This window comes from Pavona decussata, unplaced genomic scaffold (assembly GCF_977016875.1).
Source record: "Pavona decussata unplaced genomic scaffold, jaPavDecu1.1 SCAFFOLD_8, whole genome shotgun sequence".
In the NCBI taxonomy this organism is placed as follows: Eukaryota; Metazoa; Cnidaria; class Anthozoa; order Scleractinia; family Agariciidae; genus Pavona; species Pavona decussata.
In genome coordinates, this window is record NW_028145431.1 from 107,790 (window position 1) to 128,106 (window position 20,317).

At 36.8% G+C, this 20,317-nt stretch overlaps 1 protein-coding gene across 4 annotated transcripts in view; it reads left to right on the forward strand.

Moving 5' to 3' along the window:
• The first annotated feature begins 12,350 nt into the window (after positions 1-12,350).
• The window catches only part of LOC146488705 (uncharacterized), a 122,817-nt gene continuing 114,850 nt past the window's right edge, over positions 12,351-20,317 (forward strand). The window contains exons 1-4 of one of the 4 annotated variants that reach the window (XM_085112856.1): positions 12,381-12,477; positions 12,575-12,595; positions 13,529-13,579; positions 13,900-13,950. In XM_085112856.1, the coding sequence (XP_084968982.1) occupies positions 12,414-12,477; positions 12,575-12,595; positions 13,529-13,579; positions 13,900-13,950 (187 nt within the window). In that variant the 5' untranslated portion in view covers positions 12,381-12,413. Of the gene's footprint in view, positions 12,478-12,574; positions 12,596-13,528; positions 13,580-13,899; positions 13,951-20,317 lie in introns of all 4 variants that reach the window. The other 3 variants (XM_085112871.1, XM_085112864.1, XM_085112880.1) reach the window with 3 other exon arrangements.

Here is a 20,317-nt window from a genome sequence, read left to right on the forward strand (position 1 = left end):
GAATTGAAAGAATTTTATTTTTTGACCTTATCCTGGCTCCATCTTCTCTTGGCTATTTCTTTGTCCCTGGTCCCTTGGGAGACCTAAAACGCGTCTCAGGGGAAGTTTTAAGAGGTACTGATTCGATTGGAAGCTTTTAAACGAATATTTGTTTTTCGTCAAAAAATTGACTTTTTGCCAATGGGTAAGCCCTTGGTTTTAAGTCAGCATTTTTCACTCTTTTACGTCCCTAGGGATCTCAGCGTTTCGTGAAACTCCCTTAGGGGTGATTTCGAAGAAAACTCAATTTCCTGACAAAGCATTGAAAGAATTTTCTCTAATGACCTTATCCTGACTCCATCTTTTCTTTGTTATTTCTTTGTCCCTGGTCCCTTGGGAGACTTTTAGGGGACGTTTTAAGATCTACTGATTCGATTGGAAGCTTTTAAACGGATATTTGTTGTTGTTGTTGTTGTTTTTTTTAATCGACTATTTGCCAAGGGGTAAAGCCACGGTTTCAAATAAAAAATGACCAAATTTTTAAAGTCATCATTTTTTACTCCTTTACCTCCCTAGGGTTATCGGCGTGTCGTGAAACTCCCTTAGGGTTCATTTCGAAGTAAAAAAAAATTCCCAGCAAAGAAATGAGAGATTTTTCTATTTTGACCTTATCCTGACTCCATCTTTTCTTTTCTGTTTCTTTGTCCTTGGTCTCTTGGGAGACCTAGAACGCGTCTCAGGGGACGTTTTCAGATCTACTGATTTGATTACAAGCTTTTAGACGAGCATTTGTTTTTCGTCCAAAAAGCGACTTTTTGCCAACGGGTAAGCCCACGGTTTTGTGTCAAAACTGACAAAATTTTCAAGTCAGCATTTTTTACTCCGTTACGTCGCTAGGGATCTCGGCGTGTCGTAAAACTCCCTTAGAAGTAATTTTGAAGTAAGAATAACTTTCTGACAAAGAATTGAAAAAATGTTTGCTTTTGACCTTATCCTGACTCCATCTTTTCTTGGCTATTTCTTTGTTCTTGGTCCCTTGGAAGACCTAAAACGCATCTCGGAGGACATTTTGAAATCTACTGATTCGATTGGAAGCTTTTAAACGATTATTTGTTTTTCGTTAAAAAAAAAATCGACTTTTTCCACGGTTTTGGGTCAAAAATGACGAAATTTTCATCTAGGCATTTTTTCTTCCTTTCTGTCCCTAGGGATCCCGGCGTATCGAAAGACTCCCTTAGGAATCAATTTTGTAGAAACAATAACGCCCTAACAAAGAATTCAAAGAATTTTTTTTGCCTCTATCCTGACTCCATTATTTCTTTGGGTATATCTTTGTCCCATGTCCCTTAGGAAACCTTAAATGAGTCTTAGGGGACGTTTCCAGATCTACTGATTCGATTAGAAGCTTTTAAACGAATTTTTTTTTTCGTCCAAGAATTTGACTGTTTAATTTACTGTGTGTAGCATGTGTAATGGTCAATAAAGCTGAAGTTGGAAGTTTTCACTTGTTTATGTCTCTAGGGAACTTGACGCGTCCTAAAACTGCCTTGGGAATCATTTTGAAGTGCAAATAATGCCCTGACAAAGAATAATATGTTTAACTCTCACCTTGACTAAATCTTTTGTGGGCTATTTCTTTGACTCTCTTCGCTTGGAAGGCCTGAAATGTTTCTCAGTGGACATTTTCGGATAAACTAATTCGATTGGAAGCTTTTATAAGAATATTTGTATTTCGTCCAAAAATGGACTTTTTTAAAGGGGTAAGTACATGGTTTTTGCTCAAAATGACCAAATTTTGAAAGACTGCATTTTCACTTGTTTTTGTCTCTATGGATCTCTTTGTGTTGTAAACAAAGAATTTTCTGTTTAACTCTCACCTTGACTTTATCTTTTGTGGGCTATTTCTTTGACTCTCGTCTCTTTGGAGGCCTGGCATGTGTCTCAGTGGACGTTTTCGGACACACTTATTTCATGGCAAGCTTTTATAAGAATATTTGTATTTCGTCCAACAATCGACTTTTTTGGAAGGGGTAAGTCCATTCATTGAGTACCCTCGCACATCGTCCTAAAGGTGAAATCGTTCCTGGAAATTTTTTCCTCACTCCACTGGACAAACCAACATCAAATATATGGTATTAAGAGCGGTTGTCAGTAACTTTCGAGAATCCGGCGACAGAAGCGAAAATTCGAATTTTTTTTTATTTGCCCCAAAAGACCCTTTTGGTGAACTATTTTCAAAAATAATATTCAAAAGTTCCAGCGAATTTTTATTTTGGCAAAAATTGGGAAAGTTCGAAATCGGCCAAAACGCGACCGATGGCCCGATTGAAATTATGCAAATTAGTACATTTTTAAAACTCTCGTTCAAGACAAGGTAGCGTTTTCTCAAGTTGACACTTTCACAATCGTTTTTACATCCCTTGTACTTGCTTCTAAACTATATTTTATCTCCACCTGAACATTCTTTCATTTAAAGTTGCCCACGTAAAGAATACAATGTTTGCTACTCCTTAAATAGAGTGATTTTTGCCATATTTCAGATGACCATATCATCAGGGGTATACAAATATACTGGTAATGAAATCACTTTTTTGAACGGGCAATTGTTCTTATTTATCATGTTAAAATATTTAGTTTGGCCCGTGAAAAGCGAGCGCGCTAGGTCGAGATGTGTGGAATGCACTTTGACACATTTCGCCATTTCAGTACTTCATGTTCCTCCTGTTACTTTGCACTTATCAATACACTTCACGGAAGCTTTTAGATAAAAGCCAAGGTCTCTGTGTTCATTTCATACTTTTATACACGTAAATAACTAGCTTCAAACTTGAGTGCTCCCCATATTAGCATTAGGTTATCAAATGATTCCTTTCAGGTAAAATTTTCGAGTTTATATTGAGCCGTTCAAGCGAATAACTTGAAATCAGTGAAATTAATACCCTGTCTCTCATATCATGCTACACTTCCAAACTACCGTTATTATTAAGCTAGAAAGTGTAAATGCTCTCTTTTTACGTGACCTAAAACAGAATTTGCCTAAAATATTACGAATAAAGTCCATCACAAGAAAAAAACTGAAAACATCGCGCACCGACGTAAATGTAAACATCAGCCGTTTCTCGACTTGCTACATGGATGAAACGCGTCCGTTATTTTACCTCTGTATACATTTATGATCAGAAAGTAGAAACAAAAATTCTTCTCTATGCCCATCTGTATAAATGCACTCGCCAATCAGGCTTTGATTTTCTGTATGTTTGTCGAAAATACTGAAGAATAGTGCAACATAATAATTTGTTACTGACTACTTGACTCATTCAATCACAACCGGATACATGTAACACGACTGGAAACTAGATATAAAGAAATGCTCTTACTTGTCTGCAATCGTTACTCACATTATATCTGGCGATATCACATCCCCGAGGCAAGGCTGAAAACTGTCTCAAAATCCGCATATTAGAGATTCAAAGTTTTGAACAACGCAACAACTTTCATTGCGTGACAAGTGAAATGTGATACACAAGCGCGTTAAAAGCACCGGAATAAACAATGTCAAGATTCGCCCTTGTGATGACAGTGCGAAAATGATTTTTGAAATTACAAGAAGAAATTGAGGCAAGTCAAGGTCTGCAAGGTATATTTGATTGCCGGATTGAAACGAAAATCATGTTTCCTCCTCCCCCCCCATCCCACCCCCCCCCCCCCCTCCTGGGGATTACAACAACCTTTATTTTCCTCAAAATAAAGCCGAAATTAACTGAAATGAAAGTAAACAAATCAAGAGCTTTCGAAACCTCAATGCGGTATTTCAATACTATCCTCAAACAAAAAGTTTGGAGGATAGTGAAGTTTTTTTTTCGCCATGGCACCTCTCCGTGCGGATCAAGCTCAAAAAATGCGCAAGATTTGTAATGTGTTACGCTTAATCAATGCAAAAAGGACGTTCGCTCGCACTTAAAAAGGCACAAAAGATCGGGCCTATAAAGAAATTCAGGACGAAATAGTGTTGTTGCTAGGGCAGGAAAAGTGTTTTCATTTGAGTGAAACTGAGAGCATGAAAGAACATTTTATTTCTTTCTCTGACTTTCCCTATTTTTTTAAACAGAAATCCACTGCTATGCATTACTTGACTTTATTCCAGGAATTATGATTTACGATTGAAACTTTCCGTTCGTCTTTATATGCTCTCACCACCGAGAGAAGTAAGGCCTTCGTGTGAACTGGAACAGTCAGAAACCTTTAACGACGAAGGGAGACCGAGGAATGAACAGCAAAGAATCGTTGTCATTGTCAATGCATGTACTGTGGGTTAACCCAATCCAAGTGGAACTCGTAATTAAGTTATATCTTCAACCATGCCATATAAAAACCACTATAAATTGAACAATCACTGGACTATGGTACACAGGTTCAAAAGATACTCTCACTGGCCTTGTCAAAGGCTGTTCGTATGGTGGATGCTCTGGAGCACGCTAGGAGGATTTAACAATGACAACGTCAGACTTACACAGTGACGGCCCGTAAGAGATAACACCGTCTTTTAGACCGAACACGAAAATCTGAGAAATACCAGTCGTGCCCCTCATCCTTTGACACTAGTGCGCGCTAGAAAATAAATTAAGGTTAAACTCTTATCTTAAAATTTGATCAGCCCTTCCGTAAGCAATAATACAGAATAATGTTTTGTATTTCCAGTTAACATTTTATCGCCATCAGTGACTCATCTCAAACAGACACTAAAGCTAGGTTTAACAAGTTAACCTAAAAAGAAGTTTTTTTTTTTTCGTTCCATTCATGGTGAACGTCCTTATTACATTGATTAACCGTATAACACATTGCAAATATTGCGCACCTTTTGAGCTTGATCCACAACTTTTGCGCGTTGATCCATGGCGAAAGACAAACTTCACTCTCCTAAATGTAATAGCTTTTTGTTTGAGGATAGTATTGAAATACTGCATTGAGGTTTCAAAAGGTCTTAATTTGTTAACTTGATTTAAATTAATTTCGGTTTTACTTTTCCTGTAATGTTATTTTATTGATGAGAATCCGGCACAGACAATACAGAGTGAATCTCAGAAGAGGAAAGCTACATGATTATTGTTTCAGTCCATTAAATATACCTTGCAGACCTTGACTTGCCTCAATTTCTTCTTGTAATTTCAAAAATCATTTTCGCACTGTCATCACAAGGGCGAATCTTGACATTGTTTATTCCGGTGCTTTTCGCGCGCTTGTGTATCACATTTCACTTGTCACGCAATGAAAGTTGTTGCGTTGTTCAAAACTTTGAATCTCTAATATGCGGATTTTGAGACAGTTTTCAGCCTTGCCTCGGGGATGTGATATCGCCAGATATAATGTGAGTAACGATTGCAGACAAGTAAGAGCATTTCTTTATATCTAGTTTCCAGTCGTGTTACATGTATCCGGTTGTGATTGAATGAGTCAAGTAGTCAGTAACAAATTATTATGTTGCACTATTCTTCAGTATTTTCGACAAACATACAGAAAATCAAAGCCTGATTGGCGAGTGCATTTATACAGATGGGCATAGAGAAGAATTTTTGTTTCTACTTTCTGATCATAAATGTATACAGAGGTAAAATAACGGACGCGTTTCATCCATGTAGCAAGTCGAGAAACGGCTGATGTTTACATTTACGTCGGTGCGCGATTTTTTCAGTTTTTTTCTTGTGATGGACTTTATTCGTAATATTTTAGGCAAATTCTGTTTTAGGTCACGTAAAAAGAGAGCATTTACACTTTCTAGCTTAATAATAACGGTAGTTTGGAAGTGTAGCATGATATGAGAGACAGGGTATTAATTTCACTGATTTCAAGTTATTTCCCTGCGAACGGCTCTTTCATCTCGCTTGAACGGCTCAATATAAACTCGAAAATTTTACCTGAAAGGAATCATTTGATAACCTAATGCTAATATGGGGAGCACTCAAGTTTGAAGCTAGTTATTTACGTGTATAAAAGTATGAAATGAACACAGAGACCTTGGCTTTTATCTAAAAGCTTCCGTGAAGTGTATTGATAAGTGCAAAGTAACAGGAGGAACATGAAGTACTGAAATGGCGAATTGTGTCAAAGTGCATTCCACACATCTCGACCTAGCGCGCTCGCTTTTCACGGGCCAAACTAAATATTTTAACATGATAAATAAGAACAATTGCCCGTTCAAAAAAGTGATTTCATTACCAGTATATTTGTATACCCCTGATGATATGGTCATCTGAAATATGGCAAAAATCACTCTATTTAAGGAGTAGCAAACATTGTATTCTTTACGTGGGCAACTTTAAATGAGAGAATGTTCAGGTGGAGATAAAATATAGTTTAGAAGCAAGCGCAGGGGATGTAAAAACGATTGTGAAAGTGTCAACTTGAGAAAACGCTACCTTGTCTTGAACGAGAGTTTTAAAAATGTACTAATTTGCATAATTTCAATCGGGCCATCGGTCGCGTTTTGGCCGATTTCGAACTTTCCCAATTTTTGCCAAAATAAAAATTCGCTGGAACTTTTGAATATTATTTTTGAAAATAGTTCACCAAAAGGGTCTTTTGGGGCAAATAAAAAAATATTCGAATTTTCGCTTCTGTCGCCGGATTCTCGAAAGTTACTGACAACCGCTCTTAAGCAATTCCCGTCGGTAGAAATACCCTTGCAAAAATGATGCAGAAAATCGCCTCCATCACGTCCTTGGACGGAAAATTCATGAATTCAAGCGGCCGCGAAGCAGTCATCTAAAGCCTTCATGAAGGATTTAACCCACTTGAAATCTTGGAGCTGACAGGCCATGCCGACCCCAATTCAATTTCTAGGTACAGCCACAATCCTGCTGAAAAGCAACACCGAATGTCTAACAAGCTGACTGGTTTTACATCAAGTGCTACCACAAATGCAAACGACGCGGGCAACACAAGCAGCACTTCGCCTCAGCTTTGGCCAGAAGTTTGTGGTAACAGCTCGGCCTCTGCATTACGGACGGTTGTACATGAGAGAGTTCACGACGAAGGCAGTTATTCGGAATATCCAATGAAAGCTTTGAGCGGACTGTTTACCGTTCAACAACTCCCCAGTAAATAATTCAATCGAATGTCAATCCCGACGGTGCCAAGAGCAGTTCTCTGCATTGAAACGAACACTGTATTTACTTAGTTTTTGACTTTTTGCTTGTTTTTCTTTCCAAAAACTCATGTTAGCAATGACCATTGTATGTTTTTGCCGTACGATTCGAGTACAGTAATCTAATTTTGAGGAAACAACTTACCAGCAGATTTGTTGAGTTCTCAGTTTGGATGCACGTTGCCCATCTTTCAAATCCACCTGACTCGTTAATTCCGCGTTAAATTTTACTTGAAAAACCGACATCGGTTTTCCAAGTGAAATTTAACGTGGAATTCCCTCGTCAGGCGGTGAATGTTCCTGTAGAATTTCAAGACACGCCGAGATCTCTAGGGACATAAACAAGTGTAAAATGCCGACTTCAAAATTTTGGTCTTTATTGGCCAATAATTACAAATATTTTTTTCAAAATCTTCCAATCGAAAAACATCCCATCAGATACTTTTTAGGCCTTCTGAGGGACCAGAGACAAAGAAAAAGCCATCAAAAGATGTAATCAGGGTGACAGCTGAACAGAGGTCTTTGTCATGGCGTTATTCGCACTCGAAAGTGATTCCCATTGGATCTTTACGACACGCTGAGATCCCTGGAGACAGAGACAAGTAAAGAAAGACATAAAGAAATGAAAAATGCTGACATCAAATTTTGGTCATTTTTGGACAAAAAGCATAGACTTACCCCTTGGGCAAATTTAGAGTTTTGGACAAAATACAAACATTCTTTTAAAAGCTTCCAATTAAATTAGCGGGTCCATAAACGCCTCGTGAGAAACGTTTTAGGCCTCCCAAGAGCCCAGGAACAAAGAAATGGCCCCCAAAAGATGTAGTCAGGGTGAGAGTTAAACCAAATATTCTTAGTCAGGGCTTTATTTGCAGTTAAAATTGCTTCCCATGGGAGTTTTATGACTCTCTGAGATCCCTCGGGACACAAACAAGGGAGACAATCCGACTTTGACTTGGTCATTTTTCGTCAAAAACCATGGACTTCCCCTTTGGAAAAATGTCGATTTTTATACGAAATACATATTCTTTTCAATCGAATCAGTGTGTCCGAAAGTGACCCCTGAGACACTTTTTAGGTCTCTTAAAGGACCAGGGACAAAGAAATAGCCTACAAAAGATGAAGCAAGGGTGAGAGATTAAAAGAAAATTATTTTTTCAGGGCGTAATTTGCACTGAAAAATTATTCCCAAAGGAGTTTTACGACACGCGGAGATCCTTAGAGACATGAACAAGTGAAAAAAAATGCCGACTTTAAAATTTGGTCATTCTAGGACAAAAACCATGGACTAACCCTTTTCTTAAACGATATACAAGTATTCTTTTGGAAAAAAGTCGATTTTTGGACGAAGTATAAATATTCTTCAAAAAGCTGCCTATCGAATCAGTATTTCCCTAAACGCCAATTTGACCCTCAATTAATTATCGGATTTCCGCTGTTGAAACCGTCAAGTATTCCTTAGCAGTTTTTCTTTCAGTTTATCGTTTCGAAGAAGTGTGTTTTCTCTCTGAGAAAGCGAAATTGGCGTCTGGAAATTAATGGTTTTGCGAGACACAATAAAACGGGCCCAGCTTGTTCTCTTTTATCCCTTTCTTTAATTTTTTTTCTCCCTACGCTTAATGAATGTCATCCCTCGATCAGCTTCATGATGGAGTTAGCGCGTAACAATAAATTACCGTTTCTTGGAATGGAGATAACTAAGAATGGCTGCCAACTGAGTACCAGTGTTTACAGAAAACCGACAAATACTTGCTTACTTCTGCATTTTCACAGTCACGTTGATCGGAGATACAAAACCTCGCTTTTAGAACAATGGTAGACCGTGCATACCGTCTGTCATCAACGAAAGAGCTTTTTGACCTTGAATGTAAATAACTTAGATCAATTTTTTTCCAAGCTGAAGTTTCCGAACAAGCTAGTCGATTCTACAATCTTATCTTCCATTAAATCCAGGGTATCGAATGTTTCGAGTCCACCCCTTGTGGTGCGAGTTGAACAAACTGTGCGGATACTGCTGCCATTCAAAGACCAAAAGTCTGCGGGAGTCTCAAGGAAACAATTCAACAACCTTAGCAACAGAATCGAAACACCTCTACAGCCCATCTATAGTAGTCGTAAACTGGGTGATGCACTTGGCGTAAAACAACAAAAGCCCTCTCTGATCAATCTACACAGTGTGGTTTTCCAGTTTTTATGTCCTCTGTGCGATGCAGAATACATAGGCCTTACAACTCCACAGCTTTTTCAGAGAATTAAAGAACACTGTCGCCGTTCTTCATCCATTTGCAGAGATCTTTAACAAGATCATGATGCCAGCCCTAGATTCCTTGACTTAGCCAAGAATTTTGCAGTTCTGAGGAAATGACAAGAAAAGATGAACTGTCTGGTATACGAGATGCTCCTGATTAAAAAGTAAAGACCAAGTCTTAAAGGGCCCTTGTCAGCCACACCTTTGTTTTGGTTTATATGCAAGAGTTTGGCTATTATATTTTATTCGGAGCATGTCGAAATGAACAAAATCACTGTGAAACTACTAAAGATAATGAAACATACAGTTTAGGAACACAGCTTACTGTAAAGCAATACGATTTTGCTTCACCATGCAATATCAATAATTTCGATGGCATCGAAAATGGAGGAAGCTGACTAGGGTCCTTTAATATCCAATCGGACTCAATACGTGCTAAATTATTCACTTGAATTTGGTTTTCCTTTGTTTGAGGTCACTTGATGATTCACTGACTTAGAACAATAGACTATTGTTTTCAGGATGTCATTGAAACGTGGAAATCTCCTTGCGTTAGTTTTTCTGATTATTAGTGGTTTTTTTTTTTTTTTTTGGAGTTAAATACTTCAATTCCAAAGAAAAAGTAAGCAAATCTTCTTCATCAGCTGGTTTGCAGATTGCCATCTGTAGTTTAACTTTTTGCTGAAGTTTTTCCCGTTTTTGAATTAAAAATGCCGCCGTCAGTCACGGAGAAAATTGTCTTCTTGACGCATTTGTTTGCTTACTTCATCAGCGTGCACAATGGGGATATAAAGCACGCGCGCGCAATTGAATTTAATTACATGAATTTACTAGCTATGTTAACAGATTATATGGTACAAACGGGAGAGAAACCATATCTGATTATAATTCAGCAAAAAAATGTTTAAAAAAGATTGAAAAAGCGTGAAAATATCTTTTTTCTACTCTTTTTTAACACAGCTAGGTCCAAATTTGACACCACTAAAAATATTCATATATGTTTAACGTATACTGAGTGCGTATGCTCGTTAAATAAATATAAAAAAATGTTTACTATTCTTGTTAGTGTGATCGTTCGAAGAATATTGTTCCTAATATTCGATACATCATCATCATCATCATCATCATCATCACCATTCTTGTTGGTGCTGGCTTTGTTTTTTTGTGATATATCATAAAAGACACTGGTATAAAATACTTAAAAAGAACAAAAATCTGAAATGACTGAACATGGAGGCATATTTGAGGTAAGAGGTTTCTCAGTGGAGCATAAAAGATTGCCTCCTGGGATATGATAGAACTTTTTGTTTGCTTTCCCTTTTCTAATATAAAATAGTTTTGATTTGACCATGAACTGATTCAACTAGAGGAACTCAACACTTAATTCAATTCTTCTAGATATAAATAATCCGGCATACAAACTTCAGTTGACAACTTGTTGGCACAAACATCTGGATAAGTGTGGACTTCATATTAAGTATTATAATAATTGCGCTTTAAAATTATTCTGATGTCAAAGCAACTAAACACGGCAGATATTCCTAAAAATATCACGAAGAGATTGTCGGTGATTAAACCAGGAAATCTGATGAAATCTCTTCTGAGGACATTTTGCTATTGTTAGCATTTAACTGATATCAAATGATTGATAAATGTTTTTATTATATAGACACGAGTGTTTCGCTGGAAAATACACCACTAAGTAAAATTCATACGAAACAACATCCGGGAAGCAAGTGGCGAATTTTCCATAACCTCATTAACTAGTGAGCATTTCCTGCTTTTTCACGGTTGTTTGTGCAGACAGTCGGTGAAAAATGGCGAGCGCTAAATTTGTTTATATAATACTGTACTGTAAAAGGAAAATTTCGTTGTGGCTTTAAGATAAAGAGCATTTCAAAAATCACGCATTTTAACTTGCTTTTATTTCTTAAGAATTTTGAAATTCCTACGCAGGTCCGTCGGTCTCAAACCGTGTTCGTCTTTGAACTGTTTACCGATTACGGAAGGTTCCTCTGCACGTTGATGGAGGTGGCGGCAAGTATAACCTATATATATGTATATATATATATAATTTGCATCGGACAAATCACACGTAAATCCGTAAACAACTCTCTGTTGGTTAACAATAGGAGGCTTTAATTCCGTATATCTCAAGTCGTCAATGATCGTTTTCTAGTCAAAATTTGCTGCAAATCGTGATTGATCTTTCTCTCAAGAACCACGTGAACGCGTCAGCAGAATTCTGATACTTGAATGGCATAGTGATCCGTAGGGGACTGTCTGATGGCGTATGACTTACATGACGTACGGCTGGAGAGTGCTGAAAGCTGCTGAAACGCTATATTATTTTTATCACTCGAAAATAGAAATGCTATCTTTGTGCCGCCCTTTAATATCCTCTATCTTTTTTTAACCTATAAGTTTATCCTATTCTTTTTGCTTAAAGGAGCTTTCAGTATACACAAAATATGAATATATTTTAAGCGGTTTTGTGAAATTTGCAATTAATTATGTTTCAAAAAGATGACAAAATTTATTTATAAATAATTATTTTTGTTAAGCAAAGATCAGCAACACTTTTGTGTGACATTTTTATGAAAGGCTAATATATTTTCCAGTGCCTCTTTCGTAACCGATTGTGTTATCCTGTTTTAGAAAGATTTGCTATATTTGTCACAATTACTTGCGTTAATATCGATATGTTATGAAGCAAATTAATGTTTATTGTTTACACTAGGACATTTTTAGAGCACTGGTGTTTGAGGACATATAAGCCTCCAGTCTTGAGTTTACGTTTACTTTGGGGTTATCTTCACTTTGTTTTTCTCAATCTGCGTATCACCCGATAAATATTTGTTTGAAAATTGAACATCAATATCCTCTTAGAAGTCAGAAAATGAATCCTACTTGACAATTTAAAGTATGTAACTGATATAAGCTGTGGACTGCTGCGGTTGGTAGTGGCGCGAGCGTTCAAAAGAAAACTCTTAAAGGGGGAACGCGAGCAAGTTATCCTCAGAGTGAAAATCTGCTGTCAAAGACATGGATACAAGAATTACGTTTATGACAGTTGTACTGCTAGTAGGTGCTGTAGGATTCATTCAAGGTATGCATTTATATTTTAGTTTTAATTATAGGAACCAAACGTTGTGCGTTTTCTAATATTTGTTGGCTAATGCTCGCCTCATATACTTTTTATACAGGTTTGCCAGTCTCAGAAGACGGTAAGTTAAGAAACATTGCGTTAGTAGTCTAGTTTACCAATCCAAAAAAATTATTTCAGTTACAAATCTTTTAACCTGTTAATCTTTTTTGTCTCTAAACAATTAGTAAAATTAAACAAAAAAGTTTTGCATCGCGCCCATTTACCATTTTTAAATTTAGTTTTCCGATGAAAAGAGAACTGGATATCTCTGTTGTCTGGAGAGAATCCACGAATTTAGATATATTGAACAGATGGACTCTTATCTTGTCTTCAAAAGTGGATTTGGTAGGTTAAATCAATGTTCTAAGTTCAAACATAAGCAAATTTTTGCCTTTTTGCCAATCAATTCCAAAAAGATCATAATAAGTTGTAGGAAAATTGACTTTGATCACAGTTCCCCTAATGGATAGATAGGCGTCCAAAACTAATGAGTTCAACTCAACATGGCATTAGCATGGACAGAGTTACTAAATTCCATTCCCGTTAGTCCCTAAGGGCAGTTAAAATCAGGAGTTACTTCTATTGCGCATGTGCGACTTTATTTGACATGAAATATCGATTTTAAGCATTTACGTACCACACAAGAGAATAGTACTCTTCATACTTTCTGATTGGTTTATTCGGAAGTGATTTACCAAGTAATACTCACCTCCGAGCAGTCGAGGAGATACCGACTGGTTTCTCGTTTCACTTTCGCTTCGGGAGTTTTTATCTATTTATTTATTTATTTATTTATTTATTTATTTATTTTGTTTTTTTCTTGTGTAGTATATGCTAAAACAATTATTCACCTACGTGTCGGTTGAAGTGGTCAATATCCACCACTATTCACCTCCACTTCGGTGAATAATTGTTAAATAGTGCCGGTTTCTTAAGAGGAAGGAATAGAAACTAAGCAAACGAATCGTCAGACAGCCAACATTCTACTTTATTTATGTTTTTACTTTCTCAGAGTATGCAATTCAAGGGAACGCAGTCGCACCTGTTCGTCTAGCAGAAAATGGTAACATTACTTTGTGCATTTAAAGTAATGGCACACGTGAAAAACTTACTCTTTAACTGTGTTTAGACCCATTTGTGTGAATAAAGGTAGAAAGATCGCAAATTAAACCTCGTCCGTAAAATAAAATTTAAAAAAATATAAAAATGTGTAGTTACCCAACATCTCACAAGCACGAGGCAATAAACATTGAAAAAACAAAAAAAATAGTCGCACTTATAATACATTACCTTCTACCGGTCGGGTCCTGTGTTAACGACTGATACATATAGATACTGGTGCAACTTTCAACATTCTACTTTATTTACTTTTTACTTTCTCAGAGGATGCAATTGAAGGGAACGCAGTCGCACCTGTTCGTCTAGCAGAAAATGGTAACATTACAGTAACTTTTTGCATTTAAAGTAATGGCACACGTGCAAAACTTACTCTTTAACTGTGTTTAGACCCATTAGTGTGAATAAAGATAGAAATATCGCAAACTAAATCTCGTCCGTAAAAAATAAAAATGTGTAGTTTCCCAACATCTCACAAGCACGAAGCAATAAACATGAAAAAAAAAAAAAAAAAAAAGGAAAAGAAAAGAAAAATAGTCGCACTCATAATACATTACCTTCTACCGGTCGGGTCTTGCGTTAACAACTGATACATATGAATACTGGTGCAAGTAAAGTCATTTTTTAAGAAGAATATCAGTTTAACCATGCAGGAGAAATGTTCTGAATAGTGATTAAAAGGACACAAAAAAATAATAATAAATAAGAAACGTGGAGGAAGAAAAAATGGTGTAGGTGCGTCTATGGATAGAGTGTACGATAAGTGTATGGAATGTCATCATGTTTAATTTTAGAATTTTCCTTGTACCAAACTTGTGATGTGTTGAAAACTAATACACTGTTATTCAATTCATCGTGAAAGAGGTAGAGTTCTGTGACATTTAAAGTTTTGTTATATATGGGAATTCTTTTTTTTTTTTTTTATTTTGTTTTTTTTTTTTTTATGTATTTAAGAAATCAAATTGAGGCCATGTGGGATTTTTGGAAAACTAACAGTTGCACGTATATTCGGGGACTTTCTGCAACTTAAAACTCAGCTAAAGAGTCCAATCAAATTAAACTGTGTGATCGTACGCAAATACCCGTTTTAATGCCCGAAAACGATCTTGGAAAATGGAACACTTTTCTAAATATTATTTTGATGCCCTTAAGAATTTGAGAACACGATTTATTTATTTCCGTCTAAAATGAGAGTTGTCAATACCTAAAGTTCAAAACAAGATCGACTTATTAAAAAATTCAGTTTGTGTTAAGGTCGCATTCAACCCTTTATAATCAGCAGATGGAACTGGTGACTAAGTACAGAACGTTTTAGAAGATTCAATAAATAAAAGGCAAGATCGGGAAAAGCATGTACTTGTATTATAGACCCAATGCAAAATTGGCTAACATTTTAATATTATTTTGTCTACATTCAAATTGGCCTCACTAGCCTCGTTCTTGAGTTCAAATATCAAAAGAATATTTACCTTAGACGAGGCTAGTGAGGCTAATTTGAAAAAAGACAAAAAATATTAAAATATCAGCCATTTTTGCATTGGGTGTATGACTTCAATATATTTTTTTTTTGTCAGAGGAAGCTGAAGATGTCATTGACAAAGAAGGTAAATTCATGGCACTTATAACAATTAGGATAATATTTCCATGCAACAAATTGTTGCGGCGAAAATCTCGTACTGCAACTTAAAAGTTGTGAGAGATCTACATGTGCTTGGTCGCTGCCGCGAATTTTGTCTCTTGCAGCATTTTATGTTGCACGTCGAGGCAGCAAAACAAGTCATACCAGGAAGAAACTTGAAAGAATTGTTGCTCCACTGTCAGGCAGTCCTTGGCGAACAGTTGATAATTCTTAGGGTTTATTGCATTAATTGTAAGTTAGAGTAAATATCAATTTATTTTTTTAAAGTTAATTATAGGATACATTTTTTTTTACAAATCGTAAACTATCTTAAACACATTGTGGCTAGTGTTATTAATTTTACTGCCCTTTCAATTCCGCTTTCTAGTAAAGAGCTAAGAAGTTAGATAGTAAGTTATGAAACGACTGCAGTTAAAAATATGAATCATTCACTCACTCAATTACTCAATCTTCCATATGTTCATCGCGCAGAATGCCTATTGTTTTGGGGACATTTACTTACTGCACGGCAAAAGTTATAGATCTGTAATATTAGCTGTGAAGCGTAAACTGAGTGACTGTCATTGGTCCAAATCTACGCGCGCCGTGCTCGACAGGGAATACCGCTTAGCTCATTAACTTGTCAGGTCGGAGCTTAAAGACAATGGCCACATAGGCTATTGTTCATTCTATTGTTTCCTAATATCGCACCTTTGCAGTATGGCTGAATAAGTGCGCACCGGCAGCAAGTGTATTAACGTTCAATAGTATAACAGATCGAATTTTTTGAAAGACTGTTTGGCCTGCTTTATACTAATTGTGAATAGGGCAAGTCTTACCTATCGCCAAACCCACGGCAACAAATGTGGCGCCTTCGCAGGCATTCGAACCTACGAAAACTTAAATGTCGATTTTCAAACAAAGTGAGTATACTTGTCGCGCCTGAATCTTGAGTAGCTTATGCTCGAAAAAACTCGCGCGCGCGTGCCTTTTCTTTGTTGCGAAAAAAGAGAAGCTTTAAATAGAACATTCGCGCTCGCGACCAGATTCCTCTAATTTGTAGGCGAAGGAAAGGATGGTCGAACAAATTGGCCGGTTTCCCGCAAACGTCCCTCCACAATGATTTCCATATACCTTCTCCGTTCAGTTGAAAATCGTAAGCACAGTTTATAACATTAACGTATGGCGGCACGATGTGGATTAACAACGGACAGAGCGGGTTTTCGAAGAGCTCTAAAAACAGCTCCCGATCACTATTGTATTTTTTGGTCGCGCACGCTGTCATCTTTGTTTTGTCCGTAGATCGTGAGTAAAACAGCTGATGCATAAAGCAATTTTAAAATTCGCGGTAGTTGAGAATATTTTTTTCATGCAGAGTGGTTTTCAACAATAGGCATTGTTTCATTTGACATGTATTGTTATTCATGTCTGGGCTGAAAACAATAGCTCGCCAGCTCTGAACGCGCCATTTTCAAATAAAACTACGACCAACAATTTTCAAACTGAAAAACATAAAGGTTCCTCGTGACCAATTTTCGAAATTAAAACGGATTCTTTTCAAGGAAAGACTCGTCTACCATTTGCCATGCGTGAAAGTCTAGTAGGTACATTAGTTTTCCTAAAACAGTTCTCCAAAATGACTGTCTATACGAAAATTTGCAAAATTTACTGTATAATCAAGTGGAAAACCATAAAACTTCTACTTTCTCAATTTCATTCTTTTTTAGTGCAAATTGTAGCCTAATCCTTGATTTTCAAGAAGCAGTGCGTGAACATTGAGATTAGTATTTCTGAGACTCGGGAAAGTGAATTTTGTGACCTCTAGTTGCCTAGTTTTGGCCCATTCTTCTCTAATTTATAGCTCTTCAAAGGGCGATCGCATTCGAATTTGCCGCTTCAGTGGCTATGAATTATTCATGATGTCCAGGCATTCTGCGCGATGTCCTGTTTAGAGGATTCGGAAGATGTCCAGGACAGTGACAATGACAATGACAATGACAATGACGATGCAGGTAATTTGATCGCCTCTTTAGTGTTATATTCAACTGATTTTAATTTTGATCTATAAGCATGGAATACTTATGATCGATACCTTTGAAATACTCATCTTTGTCTTCTCAGACGATTTTTAGGGTGATATAGTGCGAGAAGGCAAATGCCTGTTAGTGATTTTAGTGTACTTGATTGACATTTTTATGTGGTTTGATCGAGTGTTTAATGCCTAATCAACAGCCAAAATAATAATGAATAGCCTGCTTATTTGCCCATTTTTTGTAAGTCACGCATTAGCGATTCTTTTCTTGTTATACAAAACATAATCTGTTGAAAACGTCACATTTTCCTTGTCTTTATTAGCTGATGACCTTGAAGACAGCGTAGGCAAAGCAGGTAAAGAAAGATGGGTCCAATCTATCGTTGTGATTCGCTATCCGAGCAGGAAGAATGGAGCTATCTAATCCGCTAGCTATTACCCGCTGCCCATTCGTTCGTCATCGAAAGCTTAATCCGTGAATGCTTCCTTCCATCGCAATACTTAACTTGTAAACCAGGGAAACATTTCAGTGGGCTAAGCTACAATCGAATCATTTTTTTTTTTTCAAACACCATTCAGCCCAATTCAATGTTGTAACCCGTAACCTTTTTTGAGGATGCAAAAACAATGATAGAGGGTGCAACAGGGGTGGGGCTAAAGTATGTGAAAGTAGTCTACAAAACGGACATAATCTGATTAAATTTTATAATTTTTCTTATCTTTTGCAGGCGGCGATACCGAAGATGCCGCAGGCAAAGCAGGTGACACAAATAAATGATTCTACTAAATTGATTACAATGTAGATAATTGGGGAATACTTGACAAATCGATATTCTGCTATTTGATATTTGAGGTCTGAACTGAAAAGACAGGTAATAATGGGATGCCATGGAGAGCAGAGGGGTAAACGTTTCTTTGCGTCACACACCTTTCACTCAATCAGACTTCGTCAAATCAGCGAGGCGATATTTATTTACCTAAAGAGACACCGTGACGGTATTGTTTAACCTCATTTTCATCGCTGCCCTGTTAATTGCACCTTCTCTGCCTTCCAGAAAAATCATGCGCAGGTTTGACTCAAAGTTCAAGCAATTTTAACTGGGAAAGATGCAGAGAAATCAGGAATTAAGCTTTAGTGTCGCACATGAGTAACATAGACATTGATCACTTTAAAAGAACTAATCGCAGAAGCAAAATGAGAAATCTTTGTGGATCTTATGATATAAATCTTTATTAAAGATTGTATTACTGGATAATCTAACTCCACTATTTTGATTCCCTCAAAAACATTGGGGTATTAGTCATTATTGTACCATGTCCGAAAAGAAGCGGTTGTTTAATCCTGTTCTGGTCGTTCAGGAAAAATAATATCGTGAAGATCTACGTTGCTTTATCTGTTTATTTATCTAATTATTTATAAATTTATTTATTTATTTTTTAGCAAAACAGTTTATTCCACTTGAGTTTGTTGGATTGGGATGGTTTTAACCAACTTGACGTCTTTCGTCTCATTGGCTATTTATTATGTGATATCTATCCAATGCGCGCAATTAAATCTTAATAAACTCTCGCGAGCGATATTCGTTACAATGTGTAGAGTTTATACGACGAGAAATACAGTGGTTACTATTGACTTGTTTGTTGTTCCAATGAATAACGTTAACCTGTATTAATATTCTTTATTGTTTTACTGAATAAATACACAGAATTTGTTTAAGTTCGATCAACTTGTTTACTCTCCTTAGACGATGTTCCCGACAGTATGTTAAATTTTAGCGTTTTTGATATGAATTGAAGTTTCTTTAAGCTAACAGCTCGCTAAGATTAATGTTATTATCAGTTCAATTTTTTTTAATATACAAACTTGTAAAAGGGATTCGACAAGAATTGCTCTAAACAAAGTAATTTGTCAAAAATGCTGATAAAAAAGATAAGATGTCCTAAAGTTCAGGCTAGTATGGGTTTACCATTTTTTTTTAGGACTATGGAATCCAAGATGGAGTCCAGGACGCCGACGATGCCCGAGATGTCGACGGCGATGTTATCGGCGACGAGTACTTGCACGATGCCCAGGATGCCCAGGACGATGACATGGAGAGTGCTTGACGTGGGCGTGGACTTAGACACGGTGGTAATGCACACACATTCATTTTAATCAAGGTCGATGATTCTTAATCATGTTTGAAATCAAGTCAGAAATCTTACAAGGAAAATTACAATGGTGAGGCAGGGTGATTGAAGAGTTCCTGGGCACAGGACCCAGATAGGTCGATGACTGTTCGGTATCCCAAGCTCGATGCTTTGATTGCCACGCTATTAAGTTGCACGCTACAGAAACTACGGGAAGACGAGTAAGGGTTTATGGCATTGTTTGGAGAGGGGATGAAAATTGTGCCGATAAACAAGTGCGTTTCCTCGGGTCAGTCTGGCAAACACTCTTTTAGATGTAAACTATCTACGAAATGTTACATTACCACGAAAAAGTGCCCAAAATTGCACTTATTCGTGAGCACGATGTCCATCTGTCTATCAAAAGGATCCCACGTTCTCTTACTCGTAATGGACTTATTTACAATCTCCGAGGTGGGTAAACGCGAGCTGCTTACCCTCTTCCCAGTTGGGATTCTTAACCATGTTACGTTCAATACAAACATTTATTTATGAAGTTTAATACCTCGGGCCCATTTCGTACCACATACAATACAACGTAAAACAACAACATCATCATCATCATCATCATCATCATCATCATCGTTATTGTTAATACATTTTTGTTTTTATTATTTTCCTAGGCTGAAGATGGACTTAATTTTACCTGCATTTATTTCACTAGCAAAACAAAAGTGCAGAGCAAATAATAATAAACTGAGTATTTTAAATGAAATTTGTCTGTTTTCATGTATTCTTACCTCAGTGATTGCCGAAATAAACTCATCAAAAGCACCATAGCTTTAAGCAATAAATCTCTTCATCACGATAAAACGTTTTTCGCGTTGAACTTGCCAAAAAAAAAAAAGTACATATCTTGCGCAAAA